The sequence below is a fragment of the Plectropomus leopardus genome, chromosome 3 (assembly GCF_026936395.1).
Source record: "Plectropomus leopardus strain MGB_pleo_1.0 chromosome 3, ASM2693639v1, whole genome shotgun sequence".
Classification (NCBI taxonomy): Eukaryota; Metazoa; Chordata; class Actinopteri; order Perciformes; family Serranidae; genus Plectropomus; species Plectropomus leopardus.
This window is the reverse complement of record NC_142178.1, coordinates 13733839-13760345: the sequence shown is the minus strand read 5'-3', so window position 1 is coordinate 13760345 and position 26507 is coordinate 13733839. Positions and strand designations below refer to the sequence as shown.

Here is a 26507-nt window from a genome sequence, read left to right as displayed (position 1 = left end):
TCTTTTTGCTTTTACTCAAATGCTATCACGGTTTTGCATTTAATATTAACCTCATGGTAAAAAATATCTAAATAAGACCTTAAAGTCAAGGTAAACAACAGTATATATATTCTGAGTTTGTCGTACCATTGAAATATGTTTTATAAACTTTCCAGCCAAATTCATATGATTAAAAAAATCCCCAAGTACATAAAATTTGATTTGAAGAAATAAAAAAATAAACTCTGAAACACTGGAAGCAATGTTGAAGTATTGTAGTAACAAGCTGAGGCTGTGCTTGTGGCATTCATGTGTGACAAAGTGCCAGAGCAGTGTTTGGAGTAAGTTATTATTAACTTACAGAAACACTGCATGCAATATTCCACCTTCCACCTTCTCTTTCCCTCTTTTCATCTCTCTCAAATATGCACAAGCTGTGGCACTGAGCCGTTGTCTCTGTCCATCTTAGCTGTCTGCCCTGACAATTTTGCTACTATAATGCAAACAATAGGCTGGTTGCTGATGGGGTCTCGTTCAGGTGGTTTAACTCATTTTTGCAGTTTGGTCCTAACAGATGAGGTTAGTACGGTATTACTAATTACTACTAGCTAGCTAGCAAAGTGTAGGATGTGGTACTATGCGTGTTGTAGCTCTAGTGTTTATAGAAAGTGGGGGAGGTTATGACAAGGATGGCTTCTATTTCCATAGTTCAGTATAGTACTGACCCCAATCTTGTCACGTCTTCTGCAAATAATTTTTTAGCATGTATCATGTGTTAGACTGACTTTACCAAGCATGTGAGTCTAAGGTTTACTAACTCTAAAAAACTCTGACTGATCCCTTGCACCATCTGTTTACCTGACATATTATTTGTATCTGAGCTAGTTTGATATTCGGTAATATGTAATGAAAGCACACTGTAGGCAGAGTAAAAGAAAAATAAACTCTAGTGATTCATCGAACATGAGTTGATATTTTGCACAATAAAAATTGCTTTGACTTGAGGGAGACATTTTTTGTAATCTTTTGAGGTTAGATTTTGTCTAGACATTTGATTTTATTTAAAACAAGAATCTCCATGGATCAAACTTTTCCAAGCTTTCTACAAAACTTTCTGTAATATATTGCCACTGCCACTATGCCTGGCAGCACATATTAATTATATATCTGAAAAGTCCAGCATCTTTGTATATCTGACACTCTGTCTTATTATTTTGTTACCAATATGCCAGACATGCCCCATGAGTTTGGCAACCTCTGTTTGCTTTAACTCAGACCTCCAGTGTCTGGCCATATGGATCAAGTTGTGTACTTTTCAAAAGTGAGGTCCAGTGGACGGGAACAAGATAAGGAAATGAGAGGGAAGAGGAAGGGAGGAGGGAAACAGGGACAGAGAGGAGGGAAAAAAAAGAATGCGATAAAGGGGAGGAAATGAGAAATTAGTTTAGAAGAGGAGCACCAAACTTTTACTGTTGTTTTCAGAGACCTCTGGTATCTGTGTGTGTGTGTGTGTGTGTGTGTGTGTGTGTGTGTGTGTGTGTGTGTGTGTGTGTGTGTGTGTATGCATGTTGGGCTTTGTGATAGAAGACGGTGTGTGTGTGTGTTTATGTGTGTGACTGACAATGACAGTGAGATCAACGAACGAGAGGGGGCCATTCTTCTGTTAATTACTGAGTTAATGACACACTATGCTCCAGCGAACATGCAACATGGCAGGCTGATATGCGTGTGTGCACACACATACACACACACACGCAGACACACACACATACACAAACACACACACAAGGATAATGGCTAAGTCTGCTTCTGTGCTCACGCAACGTGGCAGACTGCTATGCAAAGAGCTTGACAGTGAGATAGCAGGCTAACAATGATACACACACACACAAAAACACACACAGCAGCAGCAACTGACAGGGAACCTCATCAAACCTGCTTTAATGAAGTCACTTCTCCCAAATAGAAGAGGGGAAAAAAGGAGGGATGAGAGGAAGAGGAGAGAAAAGGAGGACAAGGTCGCCTGGATTGATGACGCTCATTAGCCTAATAAGGTACTTTAATGAAGCGGGCCCAACACTATAGAGTGCCGTCGAGTCTAAAGACACACACACACACACACACACACACACACACACACACACACACACACACACACACACACACACACACACACACACACCTCAGTGGTTTTGCCAGTGTTTGTTGTCCCTTGTATTTACACATAAACATAGCTATTTTTGTCTATTTTTCTCATAAACACATCACAGCACAAACACACACATACATGAATTGTATTTTCAGACATACAAAAACACACCGATCACTTCATCCTCACACACATTTTCACACAGAGACTCTCTGAGACAAAAATGCACTCACCTCTCCCTCTGAGGACTGCAAGAGGAGGTCTTTCCTACAGGACGCTGTAAAGTCTCCCACTCCAGCATTGACCTCCACCCCTCTGGGGGCCTCCAGGGTCAGAGTCCGAGTCGGCGACTCCAGCCTGCGAATGAAAAACACACTTAAGTTATGCTGGAAGCTGTGGAAACACACCTGCAGAGACATACAGTATGAACAAAAAGAGTGGCTTTAGCCTGATGCTTCAGCTACGATTAGACTATTAGCACAGGATCAATAATGAGTTGAGTATGAGAAAGGTTCTCAATCCCCCAGCTGCTTAATCAAAAGCAGCACAGGATAGTGGTTGTTCTGGTAGAGCTAATAAGACAAAGAAAAAAATCAAGACTCCCTAATTCAATGTTAGTCTTGATTTAAGACCTCTGTGGTGTACAACTCCCTGGAGTTACATAAAGTAAAACATTAAAGGACATGCTGATCCTTGAATACACAACTTATCTCTGAAGAGAGCTGTTTTCTTACATTGTACATCTTGAAATTCCTCAATAAGATTGGTTTTGGACGGTTGACGATGAAGACATCTGTGAACACTGTTTGTCATAATCGCTGCAGCTTTCACAAAAATCAACAAAGGACATGCGTATAATCATGCAGTGAAATGTTGGATAGAAAGCCAGTTTTGGCGGGCTCAGACAACAGGAGTTTTAAAATCCTAACCAATTTTGAAATTGGGTTGCATCACCCACAAAAGAAGAACATCCACAGCTGTTCTTTTCTCAAATCTCAAATACAGACTCGCTACAAGATTTGTAAACAGAGGTGCTCTGCACACAACAGAATATTAGTAGGATTGTCATGCTGGAGGGAGCATGAATGCACCGCCCTGTGTAATCTTGTGATGGTGAAGGAAATGGTCAACAAGGATTGTCTATTCTTCAGTGAGAACTGAAGCTGAGATTTTAAAAGAAAGCAACACTTCAACTTCCGATCACTGTGTTGCAATGTGGAGTGACCTGAAATGCTCACTTTCTTTGAGAATTGCTGAGTTTTTGTTTCACTTCTAACTGTGCGGTAACTCTTTATTTCGTCTTTGAGAAAACCTACAAGAATGAATATGAAGAATAAAGAAGTGTTATACTGTACCGCTTCAAAGTGCTGTGGCTATGGTTGGTGTCACTCCCCTTGGAGCGTAAGGGGTCAGTAGCTAAGTCTGCGACTCAAAGTTGAAAACAATATGAGATGATTAAACAGCGTGGTGGTGTTAGATAAGCACAGTGCTTCGCTCAAGGGCATGTTGGCAAGTGAAATTAAATAAAGAGCGCTTTCGGCAAAGCAGAGAGAATTACAATTTATGAAGTGCGAGCATAACAAATTAAACAGCACGCTCACAACAAAGATTAAATGAGAAAAAAATGCTTTGCTATGAGGGCACTTTCCCAGGCGAGCTTTGCTCAAGGGCACTTCAGAAGGTTGGTTTCCCAATCCCTACTGAAAGGTTGAAGGGATAAAGCATTTAAGCCAAAGGGTAGATTAACTGAACTTATGACGTGCGTCCAGTCTGTGGCCAAACAACAGAGAGACATAAACAAGCATCAGTGCCTTGGCCAAAGGCACTTTGGCTGGTAGTGATCGTACCAGACTTCCTTTGTAAATGTCCTTCACTTCACTAGAGTCTCCAGGATGGAGAAAATATACAGTCTCCTCACAGGCCTGTTGGTGAGGAATAATTCTACATTTCAGGGTTTTTATTTGAAGGAATAAACATTATCAGACAAAAAAAGCTCCTTTAAGCAGTTGTTTTCTTGCACCCATGTAATGAACATGCCCTTTAAAAGACATTTCTAGCTAAATTTCACTCCTTTTAGCTGTTTTCACTTTCAGGATGTTTACCCTTTATTAGATGGTTGTTTCATTCTATTGCAAAATACGATTCAACTCGAGAAGCCATTTAGTAGTGTTGCATTTTTAAAATGCGTAATTTTAGAGAAAATAAAAACAGCAACTAATTGACTGGGTTAATTCCATTAATTCAAAACGCATTGGATTTTAGCCTATTCTTTCATTTAATTGCAACAAGCTGAAGTGCAGCAGATTACTCGAGTTAATATGTCACTTGATTTAAAAAATCGCTTCAAGCAGGCTGGTTTACATCAAAATGAAGTCATCTCACCTCGCCAAATTGCTACTCTTATTTCAATGAAAATGGGAGTTTTTGAGTGCGTATCACACTAAATGACATACGATGTGCCATGTGCTTTGTTTGGTGTAATGGAAAGACCTTTACAAATCAAACCATTTCCTCTGTCAGCAAGTCTGGGTTTGCTGTTTGTCAGAGCTAACTGCAGTATTTATTTTAGGTTGAAGGTAAAGGCATTGGCAGGGTAGAGGAATGGTGAGGTGGATTAAAGGTGAGGGAAGGTTCGCCGCTGTGCAGTGCTGAGCATCCGAGTGATATAATAAGTGTTGGAAGCAGGCGCTTCACATTGGGCCTTGACTTATTGATCTGTAAAAACAGAGTGTGTGCTGCAGCAGTCAGAGGTTAAGACCAAGAGAAACAAAGAGAGAGAGAGACAAACAAACAGACAAGAGATTAAAAGAGAGTTTGAGAAAAGGAAAATAGGAAAACGTACCCTGCTATTCTTGCTATTCTTATTCTTTATGCTATTATTTTGCATCTGTAGTAGAGAGAGAGAGAGAGAAAGAGAGACAGAAAGAGAAAGACCTATAGAAGCAGCGAGATGTGTCAGTGCACAGCCTAAGACAACTGACGTAACAACACACAACAGCTGGAGTTCATCTCCACACAGAACACACTGCCTTTTCATTTATTACTTACTTTACTTACTTTATTACTGATTTTGAATAAATATATTGTTTTATATTGTTTCTTTGTGGATACATATGAATGTTTGTTTATATATATATATATATATATATATATATATATATATATAGATAAATAGATAGAGAGATAGAGAGACAGAGAGAATGTATAAAATATCTGGAAATGATTTTTTGTTTGTTTTATGAAATTTTTTGGCAATTATATATATTTTGTCCATGCCAATAAAACAGTTTGAATTGGAAAAAATTGTGTGTGTGTGTGTGTGTGTGTGTGTGTGTGAGAGAGAGAGAGAGAGACTAGTCAACAGCGGTGATGTGAGGATCTTTGGCTGGTCTGACAGTTGAGGCAATTACAGTGATGCTGCTGCAGGCTAAAACCAGCTCTTGATGGGCAGGCACACACATACATACTGACTATCTATCACTCTATGTCCCTCGCCCCTCTCGCTCTCTGTTTGCTTTCACGTCTGTTTTAACTCACCTGTCTGTTTCCTTCACAAACATGCCATTCATTACTTTCTTTATCTCTCTTTTTCTCTTTTTTAAATTGCCCATATAGACATAATGTTTCAAAGCTGTACGTTTACCACATGAAAAGCTCATATCTCCAGGATGTCATCCATTCAGTAACACAGTTTGACCAACACAAACTTTTTAAAATTTCAATTTGCCATAAAGTGGCACAGCACTGACACTTAAGGAAAAATGTAATGAAGAGGGAAATGTACAAGTGTCCAAGTGGGAGATTCTGTAACTTGTATGATAATGTGTTCAATTCTTAAACCACAAGAACAAATCAATTCTGTCACTGTCAGTGGCTGGCAACAGGAAACCCCTGAAAAAGCTGCTGTGTGATGCATTATAGTGAGTGTGACCAGGATGAATGGGTTCCATAATAAAATTGCCATGAACATCGATTAACAGCTGAAAAATTGGGTTTGAGGTTTCATACAAGTTTCAACTTGATTAACTTTGGATAATTTATGTGTTAGAGGACAGTCTGGAGGCCAGCGTTAATGCTGTGTATTTTATTGCTGTTCTGTGAATGATGATGTTCTTAATTTATGAAAGTGTCTAGTGCTCATGCACTTGAGGTACAGTGTTAGCAATCTCATATGAACCTTAGAGTTACTTGTTAAGTTGTGAATTTGAGGAAATAATATCTTAAAAATGGTTCTGACAAAGCTTCAGCTATAAACATTTTGTGTGTTTTGTGTTTCTAATTTGAAAGCAATGCACACCAACAACACTCAACGAGTTTGAAAATAATATAATATTAAAAGACTACAGTCTGACATCCTCATATCTTAAGATAATGTGAGCTTTAGTCACACACTATAAGCTTTTGCAAAGACAGGGGAACTTGGAGGGTCACTATTCAGAAAACTACAACTTGATTCCTTTTGAGATCTTTTTTTTTTTAACATGCTCCCAGTGGAAAATATTACATCAAACTCCCTTAAACAAATATGACATATTAATGTGTACACAAAAAAAATCCACTTAACTCCAGAAAAATCTGATAAAATATGCCTTATAATAGTCAATTCTGCATCAAAACAAAACATAAAGATAAACTGTTTTTGCATACAAACTTTAAATTTGGGATTTTTTTTTGCCTCAACTTACTGCTTTGGTCCACTGTGCTTTTTTTAGGGGGAAGAGACCGTGGGAATGAGTTTGAAAAACTAAGATTTCTCACAAAGGTGCCATTTGGTGGATCAGACACACTCCACAACTCAACCACTCTCTTCTTCCTTTTCCACAGTACAAGAGAACCAAGACTTAGCAACAGTGAATACACTTGAAAAGTTGTTTGGTGAAAGGCTGACATAAGGGGGGAAAACCATGCCTGCTGGACATCAGGATGGTATAATTGCCATTGTAAACATGTTGCTATGCTCATATTAGCGCTCAGCTATAAGCGCCTATCAAAGCACAGCTTCACAGAGCCAATGGCATGGCTGTTCACTCTAAGTCTCTACTATACTTTAATGCAACATGATTTACACTAAATACATGAATGTAAACAGTGTAAATGGGGATGCAGACAAAATATGAGGTCAAGTATTATTTTTTTAAAACCTGAGTTTTGTTCTATAAACATTTTAATGCTTTTTTCTCATTCAAAAAAAGGTCTAACCACTGATTTAAGTGTTTGTTTTTTTAACTGAATGCCCTCCATAAATAAAAAATATTATCTTACACTAAAAAAAAAGCCCTTGTCTACAGTCTTTCCAAGTCCCTCAGATAAATTATTGACTAACATAGTAGACACACACACAGCTCCATAAAGTTTCTGGTCAGGTTTCTGCATGGTTGTGTTTTTTCATGGTGAAGATAGCGGGAGTCTGCAGTTAAGCTGTTATCTTTGCAATTCATTATTAGAGAAAACTGTCTTCCCTCCCTCTCTGCTCCCAATTTGTACATTATTCCTCGCTCTCTCTCTCTCTCTTTCTCACGCCGAACATCCCTTATGCCCTCCTCTCTCTCATAGATCGGTTTTGACCTTCAGTTGCAACAAGGCCATTTTATGCAGTGCCATATTTGTCCAACCTGACAAGATAAGCAGGACTGAAATACATCAAAATGAAATGGTTCCTAATTCATTTCTGGGGGAAAACAGAGGGTGAAGTGGAGAGTTGGGTCTTAGATATTCAAAAAGAAAGACAGAAAAGATAAAAAGAGACTAATTTATGCATGTTTTAAGAAATATGTTATCTAAGAATCCTCAGATAAGAATCTGTCAGAAATATAAATACGGAGCTACAGAACAATCAGCAATCCCATTTGTATATTTCCATGTTAACATTTTATATCTTACTTTAAATCTGTCCAGTCCACCACTGCCTATTAAGTGAATGTATTCCTAATTCCCATTATGTTTATAAAACTGACTGTGTCTTTACTGTGAGAAATGGTATCTTGGGTCCAATAATTGACAGACGCTTGTAGAGGATACATGTAGAGGCCCTGAAATAAACTTGTTTCAATTTAAGCAGTGACTCCAGACTCAGCATTAATAATGCTTGTTCAAAATGCATTTACCTGAGGATTCTTTAAAAAAAAAGAAAACATATCTCAGAAGTCCATTGTCTGACATCAGCTCACAGAACCAGTTCTCCTAGCTCAAACTACCACAGGCCTTTTTCTAAACAGCGATTAGAGAGGTGTTACTTAAAACATTAACAATGACTCCATTATACTCGAGTGTCCCAGTAGACCATGACCGTGTGACAACAAGCCAGCATGCAACAATATCAGGACCCTGAAAGCCAAGCAGCTAAATAAAATTCACCTGTCATATTTTATTATTTACACCTGTGCTTTTCCCAATGCATACTAAAACACAGTTGTTTAGCTGTTTTCTCGCATCCTGAGCACTCATAACTCATAATCTCACCCAAAATTTGGAGGAACTTTTTTTTCGCAAACTGCATTTCAAGGCTCTTTGTATTTACAGTGTTATTTTCCAGCTTCCTATGTGGCATTTTGGCTGTAAAGGCCAAGTATAAATTTTGAAAATAGTGGCTTGTGACATTCTAAATAAATAGTGCATGACCCAAACATCAGCTTGCTTCTTGTGGTTTCAAAGTCAGCTTAGAATTAGAAGGAAGTATTTGATGCAGTGTCTCCCTTTCACAGTCTGAACTTTCTGCCACATATATATACAAGCAAAATCCTCAGGCTTTTCAAAATACTTTCAATATTCTGTTTCTGATGTCAGATCGTGATGCATTTTTATTGGCCATCTGCTCCAGGCACGCTACTGCAAGTCTTTACATTACATACACCTCTACATAAGCTACATGCTAATATCAGTGACGTATCAGTGTAATCTTAGTTGCCGGTGTTGTTAATTTCTCTAAAATTTCAGAACATATTCCTGCTGGAGCATGTAAGTGTGAAACAATTTTGGTTGCAAAGCTTTTATTGGGGATTTTCAGGGTAGAAAGTGCTGCTATATGCTGACCAATAGAGTAGGGGTTTAAAGAGACAGGTGCTAAAACAAAGCATTTCACATAGAACATAATGAAAGGTGCTCCAGCACAAAACATTACGTATTTCTTGACCATGTTAACAAGTAGCAGAAACCCAAAATACAAGTATAAAACCTGAAATATAAGTATAATATAAGACCCTTTTCATTTTGAGATTTGTGTGTGTGTGTGTGTTTGTGTGTGTGTGTGTGTGTGTCTGTGTTTGTACAGTGATTGCCTTAATTACAAGTGAAGCATAGCAGTGAATTTCTCTTGTGTAACACACGGGTGGTAACCTGCACAAATCTCCTCGATAACATTTTCTAGACTTTTCAAAGATATCCATGAATGCTGTTATGGGTAAAACTTACACTCATATCAGCATTTCAGTAATATCAGGAATATTCAATTTTGACTTGAGAATTTCTAAATGTCAAAAGGAAGAAACAGAAAATGTGCATATCATTAGCGCATGAAGGCTGACTCGATCGAATTTCCCTTGAGGTCATACATCCTACAAGCTTATTTCTCGTGCTGTGAGATGAAACTGCATTCTTTCAAAAGAAATGATTTCATTCTGAGTATTTCTGAAAGAAGTGTGGGAAGTTGTGCAAAAAATCTATCTGGAAATGTTCAAATTGGCGCTTTTTAGTGTGATTTGTATTTCCCAGAAGACTTGGCTGACATTCATCTTGCCCTTTCCCTCTTCAGAGCCATTGAAAGCCACACCACCTTATCGCCACCTTGCCATTTGGGACGCAAACCTTTAACCTTTTCACACTAAATGCTCCGTCATCTGCCTCAGTGCCCTCTGCCGTCACTGGCCAACCCCATCCAAGAGGCACTTTAACAACTTTTTCAATTTCAAAAAGTGATGCTGAGTGATGCATTAAAATAAGACTGAAGAAGGGAGAAGTGACAGCCTTTGACTTTTAGAGAGTTAAATCAAGACAGAATGCAGAAAAATGGCATTTCTCAAGCTTCCTGACTTTTGCGGTGACTGTCTGGGTGAGGGAGGGTGTTTAAATCGCCCCATGAATCCTGCAGGTGTGTAAAAAAAAAAAAAAAGAATAAAAAGAGAAAGCCTTGGGCTGTTTTAAAAAGTTATAAAAGTCCCTACTGAGTTACTGAGGTGGGACAGGAGAGAGTCAAGGTACATTAGAGGTTTGTCTTTGTGGAAAGAACGTGTGTGTATGTTTGTGTGTGCCAGAAAGAGCAAGAGACTTAGGTGTGTGTGTGTGTGTGTGTGTATACGTGTGTATGCAGGTGTTAAAGATGAGGTTATGACCACTGAAGAGTAAATGTTGTACCTCAGCAACTCTGGGTGCTTAAATTTGAATTTCAAACAAGGGATGTGTGTGTGCTTATGTGCTGTATGCATGTGCAAGGATCATAGTGCGCGTGTATATGTGTGTGACTGTGTGTGTGTGTGCATGTGAGTGTATACACAAAGATGTAGCCTTAGATATTAAAATATCAAAGATATAATATTTGAAGTTTTCAGATAGCATAGACAGCATGGTCACAAGCACTACTTTTATCGCACTCTCCTTGAAAATCTGTGTGTTTGTGTCTCCCTTTAATGTTCAATGACTGTTCACCTTTACACAACACACTGCTTGACAAATCCTTGAGTTACTCTAAAATGACTTGCGGAGGCTCTCGCTGTCCTCCTCGCTGTGAAATGTAGCCGAGGAAATGGCTAATGGAGGAGCGCGTAAGGAGAAAAAATGTCAAGTAATTTCATGCCTTTGTGCCTCCGATGGGGCGCCAAGCTGATAATTTAATCAGTAGTGAAAGACTAGAAAGCTTCACTCCTCCACAACTTCAGCTACTTCATCCAATGTTCATTGGCTTGTTTTTGCTTGAAAAGAGATAAAGTTGGAGACCACAATTTAGACAGGAAAGAAAGACGAGGGTGGCTAGAGAATGGATGGATAAGAGGGAAAAAAAATGTAAAAGTTTTCAGTATTGTGTCTAGTCAACTGGTATAATGGTGATACACCTTTCTTGGACCAGCGTACTGGGTAACAAAGTAACCATCTAGATCTGTTTTCTGCTTATTACAATTTTAAAGGTACATTAAGTGACACACTGAAGAGATCTGACATGAAAAGGTCTATGGTTAACCGTTAAATAGGCCCAAGTACAGCGATTTATTTACTGATGGTCCCCAGAGGTCAAATCTGACCTTCTTCCACATCTGAAAATAAACATTATGTCATGCCCTAACTATGTTAAAAATGTAATGCTTTTCTTAAAAAGTGCATGATTTTCGCAATTTTGGGAGCTTTTCCACCGTACTAATTGGATATATCTTATGGTAGCGGCATGAACTGCAGTTCAGAGGCAACAGCTCTGGTGGACATTTCTGCAGTCAGCATGCCAGTGAAATGCTCCCTAAAAACTTGGGATATCTGTGGCAATATGTTGTGTGATCAAACTGAACTTTTTAGAGTGGCCTTTTACTTTGACCATCCCAAAGCACACCTGTGTAGTAATGATGCTGTAAAATCAGCATCCTCGTTTGCCACACCCACCAAGTGGATTATCTTTGAAAAGAAGTATATGGATCTGTGCTTGTATAGGCTTATTCTGGTTGTGCGACCACTCAAAGCGGTTTCACATTACGAGTCACATTTACCCATAAAGGCTACTACTCAGTTTTTAACCAATCAAACGCATTCTCACAAGAATACTCTGACATGTGGACTAGAGTGGCTGTGGATCAAAATACCAACCTGCTCTCTGCCACCTGAGTCACAGCCACCAGCTCACTAACATGGATTTTGACAACCATTTTTTACAACCAAATTTGAAAGAATAATCTATTGAATGTGAAAAAAAGTCTTAGATCTTTCACATAAGCCAGTGAAAACAGGTGCAAAAACAAGCGTTGTGTTTAAATTATTTCTCCGTAAACACCTATATTTAACTGTCTGCACACTGATCTCTCACTTCAACTCAACTTTTAACAACTGAAGCAAAACTTTATTTTCTTGTGTAACTGTTACAGTGCTATCCACATATTCTGAAGGCCATAAACTAATTTGCCCCATGAGGGAAAGAGTTATACTACTGAACTGTTTCAACATCAAGACACAGGGTTGCTTGCTGCTTTCAAACAGAAGAGAAAGATGAAGGACCAAAGAAGAAACAAAATTTCTTGTTTTTCTTTGACACATGAAAAAACACAGGCAAACAGAGAAAGGTATATATGTGTGTTTGCTTTCCTCCCAATTGTAGATACAAGGTCAGAAAAACAGCGGGACAGTCTATGCTTTGCTTCATTAACATTGTGTCAGTATTCTATATAGCAGAGCTTGACAGAAAACACATCTGAGCAAAGAAACATTAGAGCTCCGTCACAAAGACAATAAAAAGACTACTGTGTTTAGTCTGTGAAGTGTGCGTTGCCTTTACCCATCAGCGGCTCCCGCCTTCTGTAATGCTACACAGCTTTTTTAATGATGTGATAAGGAGCAGGCAGTCTTCAAACTAAGAAAACTAAGAAACTAACCTTTATCCGGGTGTAAGAAGTCAGATATGAAGATATTAATTCAACAGAAATAATATCCAGCTAACTCAAAAGTATACCTTTGAACAGTTGCTTGCCTAGCGATCAATCACTCTGGCAAACTTGAGTCTCAGTGTGACACCGGAAAGAGACATCATCTTAAGAGGCAGCAACAGGCCCCCACCGCATTAACGACATCTGTATCAACTGTAATACACTCCTTGTCATTTAATATGCCTTGCAAATGCAGTGCTATCTTGTATTTTCGAGAGATTGGATGAAACTTTAATGATCCCTGTGGGGAAGATGGGTATTTGCAGCAGAAGAGAGAAGGAAATAGATAAGAATAGACCAAATTCAGAGTACTGAAGATAATTTGATAAGTAATTTCCACAGCAGAACATACCGGGATTAACATAACAGATAAAAAATAAAAAGACAGCATGTCCTCACAACAGAGATTTACAGGTTCGAAGAACATATCTGCAAGTGTGCAACTTTAGATGTTCCCATTATTGGTTACACAGATGGAAGAACATATGTTGGGAAATGAGATTGTGAATGTCACTATGCTCCCATAAAAACTGATAAAGTACCCCTGGGAAAGGCACCTAACCTCACTATTCCACTTTAATGTATAGAAACCACTGCGTAGACTGCATTTTGTGCTGATTATATGAAAAAAGCTCATTGCACAAAGTGCAAGAAAAAAAGAAAAACAGGCAACATGAATCAACAATAGGAATGATAAAGCAAAGAGAAACAGAGTAAATGTGAAATTTTATACAGTGCAACTTAAAGATATACTTGGGATTGGCCAAAAATCAATATTGAATTGAATTTATTGATGATAGTATTGTAATGTTGTGTGTTTTGGCAATATTGTGTCAATACACTGGCACCATGTATCGGTATCATATAATTTATTATTACTGCAAATACAAATTAGACTTCTGTTAGCCTGACAGAACAATACAATTGTTTGTTTCTTCAGTCCAATAGATTCATATTGCTGCAATACAAATAATTGAAGTGAAAAAGACTAAATCTTTAAAACTTTTATATAAAAGATATGTTGATCTACTCTTCTTCTTTGAGGACATAATTTACAGGTAATAGAAGTAACAGGTAAAAAATTGCAATATATCATCATCAGTTTTCGAGATACTCATATAGCATATTTCAAAACAATTAAAATCGCAACAATATTGTATCCTGACTAAAGTATCGTGATAATAATGTATCGCTGGATCTCTGGTGATTCCCACCTCTAAGATGTACTATGCAGGATTTTCCTAAAAAACTATATATGGACTCATACTAATCCCCCTCAATCATCACTTCTGGCCCACAATATGTAAGCCGCTTCCTCTGCAAAAACTCTGCCCTCTGCCTGTATTTTCTTATTTTCTTGTTTTTTCTGTGTTCAGGATGTTAATGGGCGTGTACTTCCACAGCACTCAGGTGAGGTTGGGGCTTTATCAAAAGATAGTGACCTGGTGCAAGATTGTAAGTGGGAGCATCCAAGAGACACAGCACTGTAGAAGCACAAATACAGCAAGGCAAAACACCAAGACTGAATCTGGGATTAGGTTTTAGTTTCACTTATTACACTCGTATTATTTGAGGATTTCCAATTTATTCATTTTTGTAACCAAGGCAGATAAAATAGTCTGTGCCAGCCCTTGTTTTTCCATTATTTTCTGACCTTTAATACATGAAACCTCAACTCCTCCTATAACCTACCCCTTTATGACCAACACTGAAATGGTTCCGCTCTGTTTTTCTTAACCTAAATCGTTTTCGTTTTCAGTCGTTAAACAGTGACAAAATCAATGGGCGCTTCATATTCTACAGGCTGGAAATTGAGGATCGTAAAATGGCCCATGTATGTTTTTGGGGTAAAAACAAATAATACTGCTAGAACAAAATTTTGCAGGCAAACTCTTTAATCTATGATTTTGGTACTACTGTTTGCCTCCATTGTGCATGGTATAATGCCTTCTGTGGCATCTTTGATCACAATGGTTCCATTCAAAATTGGTGGAAACGCAAACTGCCTCACTAGACAGCATCAAGGTTCCAAAAATCCTGAACAGAACCAGTTCAAGAACCAGAACTTATTTTGGTGGAAAATAGGCGTGAGTACCAGTAAGTCATTCCAAATATATATTTCCCATGATATCGAGAGCACTGAAAACACAAAGAAAGAACAAACAATTGCCTGCCTCTGCTCTTTTGGCATTTATGGCACCTTACACAGTAAGTATTTGGGTTAAAAAAAGACCTTACAATTCAGACATATTTGTGAGCAAAGTAGTTAAATTTCTACTTTGTATGAGTGTGAGCTGAGCATGCAAATGAATAAATCTGTGATTTATTTTTAGGGCAAGTGAGGACAGGCTCAAGTTTAATTAGTGAGGCGAAAAGTGTGTTTCAAGAAACTTCGTCTCCTGCATCTTTCAAACATGAGGTGCAGGCAGATGTGACTATTTAATTCTGAGCTTTAACTGCAGTGGATGTCATTAGAAAAGATGTGTTATACTAACATAATAATAACACGAATCCTTGAAAAACATAATACAGGAGAGGAAGAGCAATACATGCGTAGTAGATACAAAGACAGATAATATAGTTCATACCCTCCCCCTAGTGGACACAAAGAAGAAAAGAAAGAGGAGTTATGAAGTGACGGAACGGAGGATGAGGAGAAAAAGAGGGGAAGCAGAGAGAGTGTGTGTTGAGAATGCGGGAGAAAAGCCTAAGCAGAGACAAACACAATCATAAGATCAACTCTGTGCTTTACTCTCCTTCTCTGTCTCATTGCCTGCCCTCCTGCAGTCATCCTATTAGCGTTTCTCTCGTTCCTCCTCCTCGGCCCTCACCTCCTGGCTGGATTCTGTCTGTGTTGCTCTTTCTCTCTCTCTCCTATCTTCCCCTCCTTTTCTTTTACATTTTCTTTTTCACCCCATCTCCCCTCTGCCTCTCTCTCCCCACTCCCTGACATAATTGATTAGAGCTATTTTTTAGTCTAACTCTCTCCATTTCACTCTGTCTTTAGCTTTAGTCTCATCACTTCAAAATGTGACCTTTGACGAGGTTAGCTGAATACTGAGTTCAAAAGATTCTCCTAATGAAGTTTTAAACCTAGCCAAGTTTTAAAACCAAAGCCTTAAAGATCCATTTAAACTCAAATAAGCTCTGTTTTTATTACAAATTTTAAACATAAACTATAATTATTGAGGGGTAACAGGAAATACCCTTTTCTTTATTCTACTTGTGTGACTACAGTCTGTTCAGAAAATGTATTGTTGTGATGTAACAGATTATACATAAGAAAATTTCGTAATGATTAAAACCGATTTAAGTCTAAAATATCAAAAATAATGTAAGTTAGTGTAGAATACAAGTAAACACAGTGAAGCTCATCAAAATCCTGTAAAACCTGGGCCCTATTTCAGAAAGCAGGATAAGTGAAAACTCTGAGTATGTTGAGCCTGAAATGAGGGAAACGGGTAACTCTGAGTTTTCCGTTTCACAAAGCCAGCTCAGCGTCACCCTGAGTCAGTTACTATGGTAACATGCTCAGTGAAGCAAACCTGCTCGCAGGCAGGATTGCCTCCTCTAAGCCTGGGACTGATGACCAGTGAGGAGCAGGAAGTAGAGACACAGCATGTACTTTTCTCAATGAAATTTTTGTTGAGGCACAGATTAATTAAAGGCTGTTGCGTCAGGAGAGGGGGGGTCAGACCCTGTTTGGATGTCACATCCTTCCTGGAGGAGTATGTATATGAAAGATAGCATGTCACTTCACCGTCTGTCATTTATCTGTGCGATCTTCTCCGCCCACATTTATCAAATATTACACATTGTGGATTTGCTTCAGCATAAGAGGATGTAGCAAATTATACTTACAATATATGAACATTGTTAATATATTAAAAAGTTTCTACATTTTCTGTATATTAAACACAATGCAGTTAGCATTTTTCCATTGATATCAGCGTCTATCATAATTTATGGTGCGTACTTCTACTACTACTACTACTACTACTACTACTACTACTACTACTTATACTTCTTTTTGGCAGCTGACAACATGTAGAGCTCTCTTTTAATCACATATTAAGAAACATTACATGTGTTGAAATTATGCTTTTGTGTAGCCTAATAACTGAGGAAATATATACCGGTCAGTATCTTGCTCTCTTTCAACCTTAAATCGAAAGAATCAGCAAAATGATGTTGTGATCGCATTTTGGGTGGTTGAAAAGAGGGTGGATAGAGGTCTATATTCATACTGAATTAATATAGGCCTAGATATACTGAATATTCATTCTTAATATCGGCCACTTTTCAACTAGAAAGTCGTGTCTCGGTTCTTACTGGGAGATTAGACACACATGTCACCGACTTGCGATCATTTTGTGAAAGTGATTGATGAATGAGAGTGGAGTTCATCACCTTATTTAAAAGTTATGCATTAACATGCTCTGCAATCTTTTCCCGCCATCTCACACTGTTTACTTACAGCTTCTGTATTAGATTTTTTTTTTTTTTTTGAAAATGTGTTCATATTCCGCATACGTGGTTATTAAAATCTCTAATTTAGTTGGGGTGAAATAAGTAGCTCTGCTCTGAATTCCGCTTCTTGCTATTGTGAATCGTGTTATCTGTGCTCCACTGATGATGGCTTTCTCTGCTTACCGTGAACGCGCCTCCCTCAGGCTGAACATACTCAGAGTTGACTGATCTTATTCTGATTCGCTGTTCTGGAACCGAAAACAACATACAGTGTTCTGTTGTTGTTGTTTTGTTATCATCTGAGCCCTATTTCAGAAAGCAGGCTCAACAAACTCTGAGCCTAATCCCGACCTTGAGCCTGAGCAGAGAAACTGAGGGTTTTCCAGTGACACCTGATCACTAGCAAGACAAGGACCAAACAGTTCTGGGGACTCCCTGAGAGGAACTACCCACTGGGGAGCTCCACCTATGTACCAAAAGCTACACACTTCAATACATACATAAAAGTGTTGCCACAAGAACTATGATTGTTCCTTTTTTCTTGTTGAGCTTATACACTAACAAGAGGGGTTTTACTACTATGGAAAAGTTCCGGTCCGAAGCTGCTTCAAGTCAGCCAAAGATTGTCTAACCATCATCTATTGAAAACACATCAACGATATTTCCTCTACCTCTCTGTCACTAGAGACATATTTCATTCAAATGATGTTCTTTAACTGCTGTCAGAAATATGCACTATTTTCATCAAATTATTTCGTAAATAATTTTGATTTTGACAATTACTCTGCTGCTGGGAGAAGTTAAGATTCCATCCAGAAAAAAATATCCAAATTTTGTTCCAAATTGTTCTATCTGTCCAAAGAGACAGTTATTTGTTTCATGTTTTGCATATTTCATGCAAAGACATTTTCAAAATGTCAAAGTTCGATAATTTGACAGTAGTTAATAATAGTTAGAAATGCACACTGGTGCAGCAGGCCATAAAGGGCCTGATCCAAAGTCTTTATGTCCTTATTAGTCAGTCACATTTTTCCCTAGATACAGTATTACCCCAAGTCAGCAGGTGCAAAGCTTTGCAGTATCCTTTGGGAACAGTAGCATACTTTATCACTATTACCACGGCTAGTAACACAATTTATTACCAATAACAAGTTGTGTAACATAGCTACCAGTCAGAGGTACATTTCCTGTTTCCAAATGAAATAAAAGAGTGATGGTGGCTTTTTCGAGTAAAAACCCCGAGGCTAGTCTCAATATGTTTTACTGCATATTCTCCATGTCTCTTTTTACTTCCCTGCTTTGAATTTCTACCATGAAGTCAGATTTTCTCATAATAGTCTGAGACACAATACAGCTGCTTGGCACTGTGTTTGGATTAGGAGCATGTGCGTGCATATATACAAGGTGTTTGGATATTTGCGAGTGTGTCTTAGTATCTATGTGTATGTGTGTGTGTGTGTGTGTGTGTGTGTGTGTGTGTATGAGAGAGCAAGTGAATTCTGTTGTTTTCCTAATGTTATTTATCTGCTGTGATTTCAGTGTCTCGCCAAAACAGCCTCTAGCCATTTGTAATAGTCTTTATCCACAGTGGAACATTTGGCTCTGTCGCAAAATCTGATATTAACAGCCGTCTATCTTTGCAACCCACACACAGATCCACCCAACAGCTGAGCTCACACACACACACACACACACACACACACACACACACACACACACACACACACTGACACAGTGCTTACATTCACACAAGGAACAGATGTGTGGCAATATGGCTAGACTGTTGAATATTAACTGGCTGTTGTTGTTTTCACATATTCCCCCTCAAGATGTGTACAACAGCATCCAATGATAAACAGCAGTTGATAAACAATAACTGACAAAGATAAACAACAATCAACAAAGACAAACAGAGATGAAACAACAATACAGTTTACTGAGGCGCAGTTTGAAAGCTCTGTGAACTAATTAAAAAAATCACACACACACACACACACACAAAAAAAAAAATCATTGTAATCACCCAATGACTTGTGAGGGCAGTAAGTTAGGACAGGAGACATCAACACTAACATGGTGAGTGCTGTACATATTTACAGCAAGCATTGTGAACAAGGGTTCCCCCACATTTGGATGGACCCAATTTCAAAACTTTTCCATGACTTTTTAAGGACCTATGACAAAATTTCTATTACCATTAATAATGCATAACACAAACTTTGCTCCATCTCAATACAATTTCTTGTAGTGGTGCACATAGATATGGAAACTTTTGATTTATGACCCTACATGTTAATTCCAGCTTGCTGGACTGTGGGGGTGGGTGGGTGGGGGGTGGTTGAAGATACATTCATGATGGTAAGCAAAATGTTGTCACGCATTGGCGCATGTTAAAGCTACACTTTGTCAACAGCTACAAAAAATTAATTTGCTGTCATGTTACATTACATGGAAGGTTATCCATGGAAGAAACAACTTATTAACAAATTTATTACACAAAATTTCCAATAACTGTACTAATTCAATGACTTTCCAGACCTGAACAACAAGATTGTGACATTCAATGACTTTTTCAGGTTTTCCATGGTCACTGGAACCTTGTTTAACACACCTTATTCTGTTGTTGGTGTTACATCAACATTCAAGAGGATTCCCTCTGCAGGGCATGCTTGAAAACTTAGTACTTGTTAAAGGTTAAGAGAATACTGTGATTTTTGGCTAAATATAAATACATTAACAGTCACATTAAAGCATTAGAGGGGATATGTGTACTTTTTTTTAGCATTAAACCAAAAGCACAATTGCTCAGGAGAAACTAAAAAAAGGTAAATCCCAATTTCTAGCATCAAAGTCATGAGCATTGTGAGCCTACCACCCACCCTGGCCACCTACCTCAGACTTGTTTACTGTACTAAAAGGCAGCACTTCCTACGCTAGAAAAAAAAATGCCAGTGAACATAATGCAGTCAACAGTTCTGTTTCCCAAAAACATAATTTGACAAAAACAAATAAGTACTACATACATTGATTTCTAGGAGACAGGGTTGGTTTGTCCTCTGGACAGTTCCATAATTGGAAAAGGCTTCACTAATCTTAATGTTGGAAATTTGCCCAAACTGTAAAAAGCTCCTGCATCTCTTCATCTTACCACTTCAACAATGTGTGGCTTCATCTTTTTCTTCTTTTTGCTCACAAACCAGAACTTAACTGTATGACTAGATAGCTCCTTTGTTGTGTTTTTAATCCAGTTGCTAAAAGTTACTTGCTCATCACAAGATATAATTTAGTTTCAAATGTGCTCTTTCTTGCTTTGTCTGAGATACAATCAGTTTCGACCTTGCAATGTTTTAAACTCAAACGCCCTGCAAAAAGTTCCAGACAGTCATGGTCATTAAAGAAAATATCTAATATCTGCAGGCTATGCAGATATTAAATTGTCAAGTATATCTTACCTCAGTTAAATTGGATTTATTAACGTATATCCCACTGATGTACGGCATAGCTGTATTATATGGGAAAATAAAAATATCAAATAAGAAGTAATAACCAACCACCATCAGGAAAGGGGACGAGGAATTTGATCAGGATATCCCCAATGGCTGCAACGTTATCACATCAGCTCCCTAAAATGTAGGACACTTATTTCCAAATGTTGACATCTGGGAGAAAAAAGTACTACTTTAAATTTGTAGAACATGGCAATCTAACAAACACACAAAAACACACAGAAATTCAGATACATTATGGATCGTTCCCATAACTGAGCTCGCTTGTTATTCGGCCAGCCTTCCGTCTCTCTTTGTTTTCAATGATTTCCCTGTGTGTCTAATCGATGGGAGACAGAACAGAGCAGGGCCGGGCTGATTGTCCTTGTTGTACCAAGGAAAAAGGGAGGTGTTAGATGCATCCAAAATCCAATCGCAAGACAGCAAATTAGTGGAAAGTTAATGTGTCTTTTTAAGGGGCTCAAATGTGGTTTTGGTTTACCCACCTGTTGACAACTCAAATGTTTTATGGAAAAAGTTGTAAAAAAAAAAAAGTGAATAGGTGGTGAATTTAGCTGTTATGTAAAGATTTTGATCAACTCTCAGCATAATCATTTTGGGAGACCAACAGTCCAAATTTGTAAAACAGCATTGCTTGTGGTGATCCCTGCTGAAAATGTGAAAAGAATGGAGAGAGGTACAAAAGATCAAATCAAAGCCTAAGATTTTTTTTTTCTTCTGCCAAACTTGCAATCGATCCTTGTATCAAGTTGACCCTAAGCATAAAAAACAGGCATTGTTCAAAAACCATCATGTGTGTGAACTGCTATTCTTTAATGGGAACTCTAGTGTGAAGAGAAGCTTTTCCCAAAGGCACAGTTCAAAGAGAATGTGGCTCTTTCTAAATTTTAATGATTTCCAATTACTTTGACACAAACCCCAACTTTTTAATCAAAAAACAGCTAGGGGCGGGCTTACTCTCTGAGTTTTTGTGGAGCTAATTAGGTGCTGTACTTTGCCATCCCACACCATGCCCCTCCATCTGGCTGCTTCAGAGAAGAAAACCTGGTTAAATCAACTCTGCTCTGAGACTCCCTCAAAATGTTGCATGGGAAGAGAGCCTAATTCATATCACATTGTTGTTTCTACCAGGCACTTGAGGACTGTAACCTCAATCAAGACACAAATGTGAAGTATACTTCTGTAATGTGAAGGTTCAAGGCACTGTGGGCTATTTGTTAAACCTCTGACTTTGGCCCATTTAAATATTCAAGATAATGAACATGCTGTGTGCTTAGAATCACATATTTTTTTTATTCTTCTTGTCTGTATCCACTGGTTTTAGTCTTTTTTTCTTGATGGCAAGATTATTTTTTCAAAGCCAGATGTGTACAAAAACAACGGAAAGCGACAAAAGATAATGCAGGGACCAAAAAGATTTTCTATATATCTACTGAATTAGGGCAAACAAAGCCATACAAAAACTACATTTTGCTTACTTTTCCACCTGTGAACAGCAACTTCAAAATGCACACGAACGTTGTATTGTCCTGGAACGCACACAGAGACACGTTTGATCTTTGTGAATGAAAATGTCATAGAAACTGCAGATTCAGAGCAGGAAATCACACAATTATGTAATCTTGATGACAAATAAGACTGGCCAAATTGTTGAGCAAAATATTGCAGTGAAATAAACATGGTTGGACTTATAAACACCATGCTTTTCCCAGTTACACATTGTGGGTGGACAAACAGTCACTTCCTTTATTCCATCCATGTAATTTGCATTTTGTTTGAAGAATTACCATACTATAATACAACACACATTTTAAAATATAGCCAGTGTAATAAGCAAACAAAGACACTGAACTACAAGTTACTCACCTGTTCTAAAAATCAATGGAAAAAGCGAAATGCAATCAATGCACTTAAAATTACTGCAGACGCCATACAAGTTTGAGCAGAAGAGTCCATTAAGTTATCATATATATATGATAACTTAATGGACTCTTCTGCTATATATATATATATATATATATATATATATATATATATATATATATATATATATATATATATATATATATATATATATATATATAGTTCAGTGGTCTCCCTGACCCTGACTTCAAAAAAAAAAAAAAAGCAAAAATCCACACTTTAGGACACAAATGCATGAGGACACTCACTAGAAATAGGTGATAGATTGCTTTCCCATTAGACCAGAACTTATTTACTGCTGTTTAGTAGACGAGTTTGCCTTCTTGTCATTTTTTTTTACTGGTGTGTTAAGTACAACATTGGTTGGGAAACAGGTTAGTGAACAATTAAGCAGCATGGATACCAGTCAAAATGTTTTAGTGATTATTCCTCTACTCACTGCCAATTTAATTTGAATTCGTGTTCGAGCACTGCATGGTGGCCCGTCATTGCATCTCGCCGCTAAACGGGCTAAAATCAGTGTGTAAAATCAACAAAACCTGATTGTTGTATTTCCATTATGGTTGATCAGAGCCGAACAGAGTTGGAAACAATGGATACTCACAAATACAGAGACAGTGATCCAGGTGTTAGGGCTGATTGTATCCTTGCTTCGATTACATATAAAAGCTACATGTTAGCGGGTGTTAGTGGTGTCAGTGTGGGAAAGTGGTTAAAATGATACAATAAATTTTCTGACCAAACATCAACTTTAGTTGTTTGGAACCGTATTCAGATTTGAGTGAACTGTTGCATGCGTGGGTGAGAAAGGAGAGGAAATGGAGGCCATAGGGTGAATCATTTCCACAATTCAAGGACTCTAAAACTTTATAGTCTGTAATTGGGTTAAATTGGACATACCCCTAGAACTCAGGGTAATTAAGCCACATTAGCACCCATGTCATTTAGGGACCTACTACAGAGAAACATGTAAAACAACTTTTGGCCCCAACTAAGAATTAGCAAACTACAGCTGTGCATTCATGATATGGAAGGCTAGGAAGAAAAAGACATAGAGTAAACTGGAGGAAGTGGAGGAAACAGAGATTCTTCTCTCTAAATTTTTTCATCGACACGTAGAGGTCAGTATCTTACTTGCTGGGATGGAGAGATGAATGGCAGACATGAGGACAGAGTACCTTATTTTGTTTGAAACAATGGATCTCTCTTGGTGTTCAGGACTCAGAGCCCTGCTGGCTATCATTCTTGTTATTCAATCAGCTGCAGTTTTACACCAGGTTAATGCAATTGACAGCAGTAACCTGCCCACTAAGAGAAACCAGCAGCTCTCCCGAGAACCGGGATTAAAAACCACTGGATTAGACAATGAGAAGGACAGAACAAAGGGACCAACCGACTCCACCAAGCTACTTTCAGGGGTTGACCTCACTGTGGGATCTGGCTTAATTTAGACAGAAACATACTGTAGAGGGATTGATAGAGAACAAGAACAAATCCACCTTTGACTCCGTGAGGGTTTGATCTCCCAACGCAAAGCTTACTGAGCACAGTTGGTTTGGGATATAAAAAATAAAAAATATAACCTCCAAGAGTATGAAATAAAAATCACAAGGGTGAAAGAAACATTCTCATTAAGAGTAACACCCTCGGGGAGTAGTTGTGGAGGGGAGGGTTAAACAAAATCCTAGTCTCATAAATTGCTCTGTTTTGGGGGTTTCCCACTTGGGAAATGATGGATGAATAAAGCAGTCAGCTATGGGGCTTTAAGTAGTGGTGGTCACACTGGAGTTTCGGTATCATCATTGCTTGAACTGTGGATTTCTAAACCCCAAAGAAATTAGACACTCCTCCATTTCACTGATATTTTAAACGAAAGAAGGTTGACTAAAATGCTGTATAGACCAGATATTAGGCACCAGTGGTCAGGGTAATGATTTGCACCCAAAGTGCAAAAATTACACACAGAACAATAATGTGCTAATAGTGTAACCTAGAATTGAAGTATACCTAAGAATAAGAATACAATTAAGAATTCCAGGGGAAATAAATAAATGGATACAAGTTGTTATGCTAAAAATTAATAATAATATATATTTTTAAAAAAAACAGCGTTGAAAACTAAGGCAAAGCGTGACATATGGAAGTGAAGTGTTTGTTATTTGAGGGTGTGTGTTTGCAGAGAGAAGTGAGAGAGGAAAGTGTGTCAAAAGAGCGTGTTACCCTCCTGAGGACGGTTAATTATAAAAGGAAGAAGTAAATTTATTTGCTATACAAATAATCTAGTATTATGGCATCGGATATCAACTATTTTAGTTTTCTAATAGCAAACTGATAAACTTGTGAAGTGATCTTCAAAGTGTAAAATAAGATGCTCCTTTTGAATAAGATGTTTTAAATGCACATCTTAAAGTATGAGTGTAGCTTATGGCTCCCAAAACAAGGGAAAATGTAATTGTCAGCTGTTTATGCTCTGGGATGTGGTTACCATGATGTCAACAAATGCATATGGTGGGATGATGCAGCACAGTCCTTATGTCTACACAACAGCACAAGGAAACCAACAATGGTTAGTATTAGGTACCAAAGTAACGGATGGTTAGGTTTAGGCAAAAGAGGCACAAGGGAAGGTGTCCAAAAAAACTCAAATCCACACGAATCATCAGTCAGAGACGCTCAGTCGGCTAAGATTGCTTAAAGTCGCGCAGTCATTTTCCTGTGTAGTGTACTTCTGGTCCACAGACATTTTGGTCCACTGATGTTGCCTCAGAGTAAGCGCTCTTGACTTTCCCGCTATTTTATATATATATTACGCTACTTTGCAGTTGCAGATGTGCAGACAGGGGCAGGGAGGGAGAGAGAGACCGCCGTGATCGCAAAAATGTGTGATCCGTCATTAGTCCTATTAGCTTGTTTACTATATGATGCTGAGCCCTGTTCAAACTTTAAAACTTTATATGGAAAACAATATCTGAATATCTGTATTGGCATAATTCTGAATTGGGTACAGCCCTAGTAAACACTTTATGAGTGCAGCGCAGAGTGTTTTGCTAGTCAGTAGAATACACACACATGGACTGACAGGGGCTCACATGGACTGACAGGGGCTCACATGCACGCACAGCCAGACCAGCTACCACAACAAAGAATAGAGAAACTTGGATAACGGCATACATAGCATGACTTCATTCTCTGCTCGGGACGCCATTAATCCATTAAATCTTAACATAGCAATAGCTGTTTGCTGCTATTTTAAGGCTCCGTATGTCCTAGCCAGCAGCTTCAACCTTGCCTTGATATATGTGAACCATCAATGATTGTGTGGCCAGAATCAGGAGTGGACAGGAAATAGCACTGGCAGGGTTGTGAGCATAAAATGCAGAAGACAGCATGGTGTGTTAACACCAGCAGTCCACAAAGCTGTAACTGCTATAGTCACTTTCTTACACTCACTGTATCCAAGCTGCATCCTCTCTACTCTGATTGGATTATTTTGTAGTGCAGTTATAAAAGAAGAAGATAAACAATCAATATTTCCTGCATGAGGTATCAATCCCACCCCCTCTCTCTACTGGACACTGGGGAGCGTCACGATTCCGTGCGTCCAAATTCAATCTGATTGAACTTTGGAGCAAAGCAAAGGAGGTGGGTCAATTTAGAAGGCAAATGTGTCTTTCGCTGTCCCACATAGAAATAAATGAGAGGCAAATTTGTATCAGTAACATCCTCTAACATCTTCAGCATCAGAATGGCCGCTGATTTTTATTAAACTCTTTTCAGACTTAGTATGAAACTAAAGTGGATAACAAAGATTGATGCTGCAGATAAAAGGTCAAGTAAGTTGAGATTTTCCTTTTCTTTGCCACATCACGAACA

At 38.3% G+C, this 26507-nt stretch overlaps 1 protein-coding gene across 2 annotated transcripts in view; it reads right to left on the bottom strand.

The window, feature by feature from the left end:
• Positions 1-26507, bottom strand: part of sgcz (sarcoglycan zeta) — a 407248-nt gene that overhangs the window by 24467 nt on the left and 356274 nt on the right. For both annotated transcript variants that reach the window (XM_042485586.2, XM_042485585.2), the window contains exon 7: positions 2362-2485. In XM_042485586.2, coding sequence (XP_042341520.1) covers positions 2362-2485 — 124 coding nt within the window. The remainder of the gene's footprint in view (positions 1-2361; positions 2486-26507) is intronic.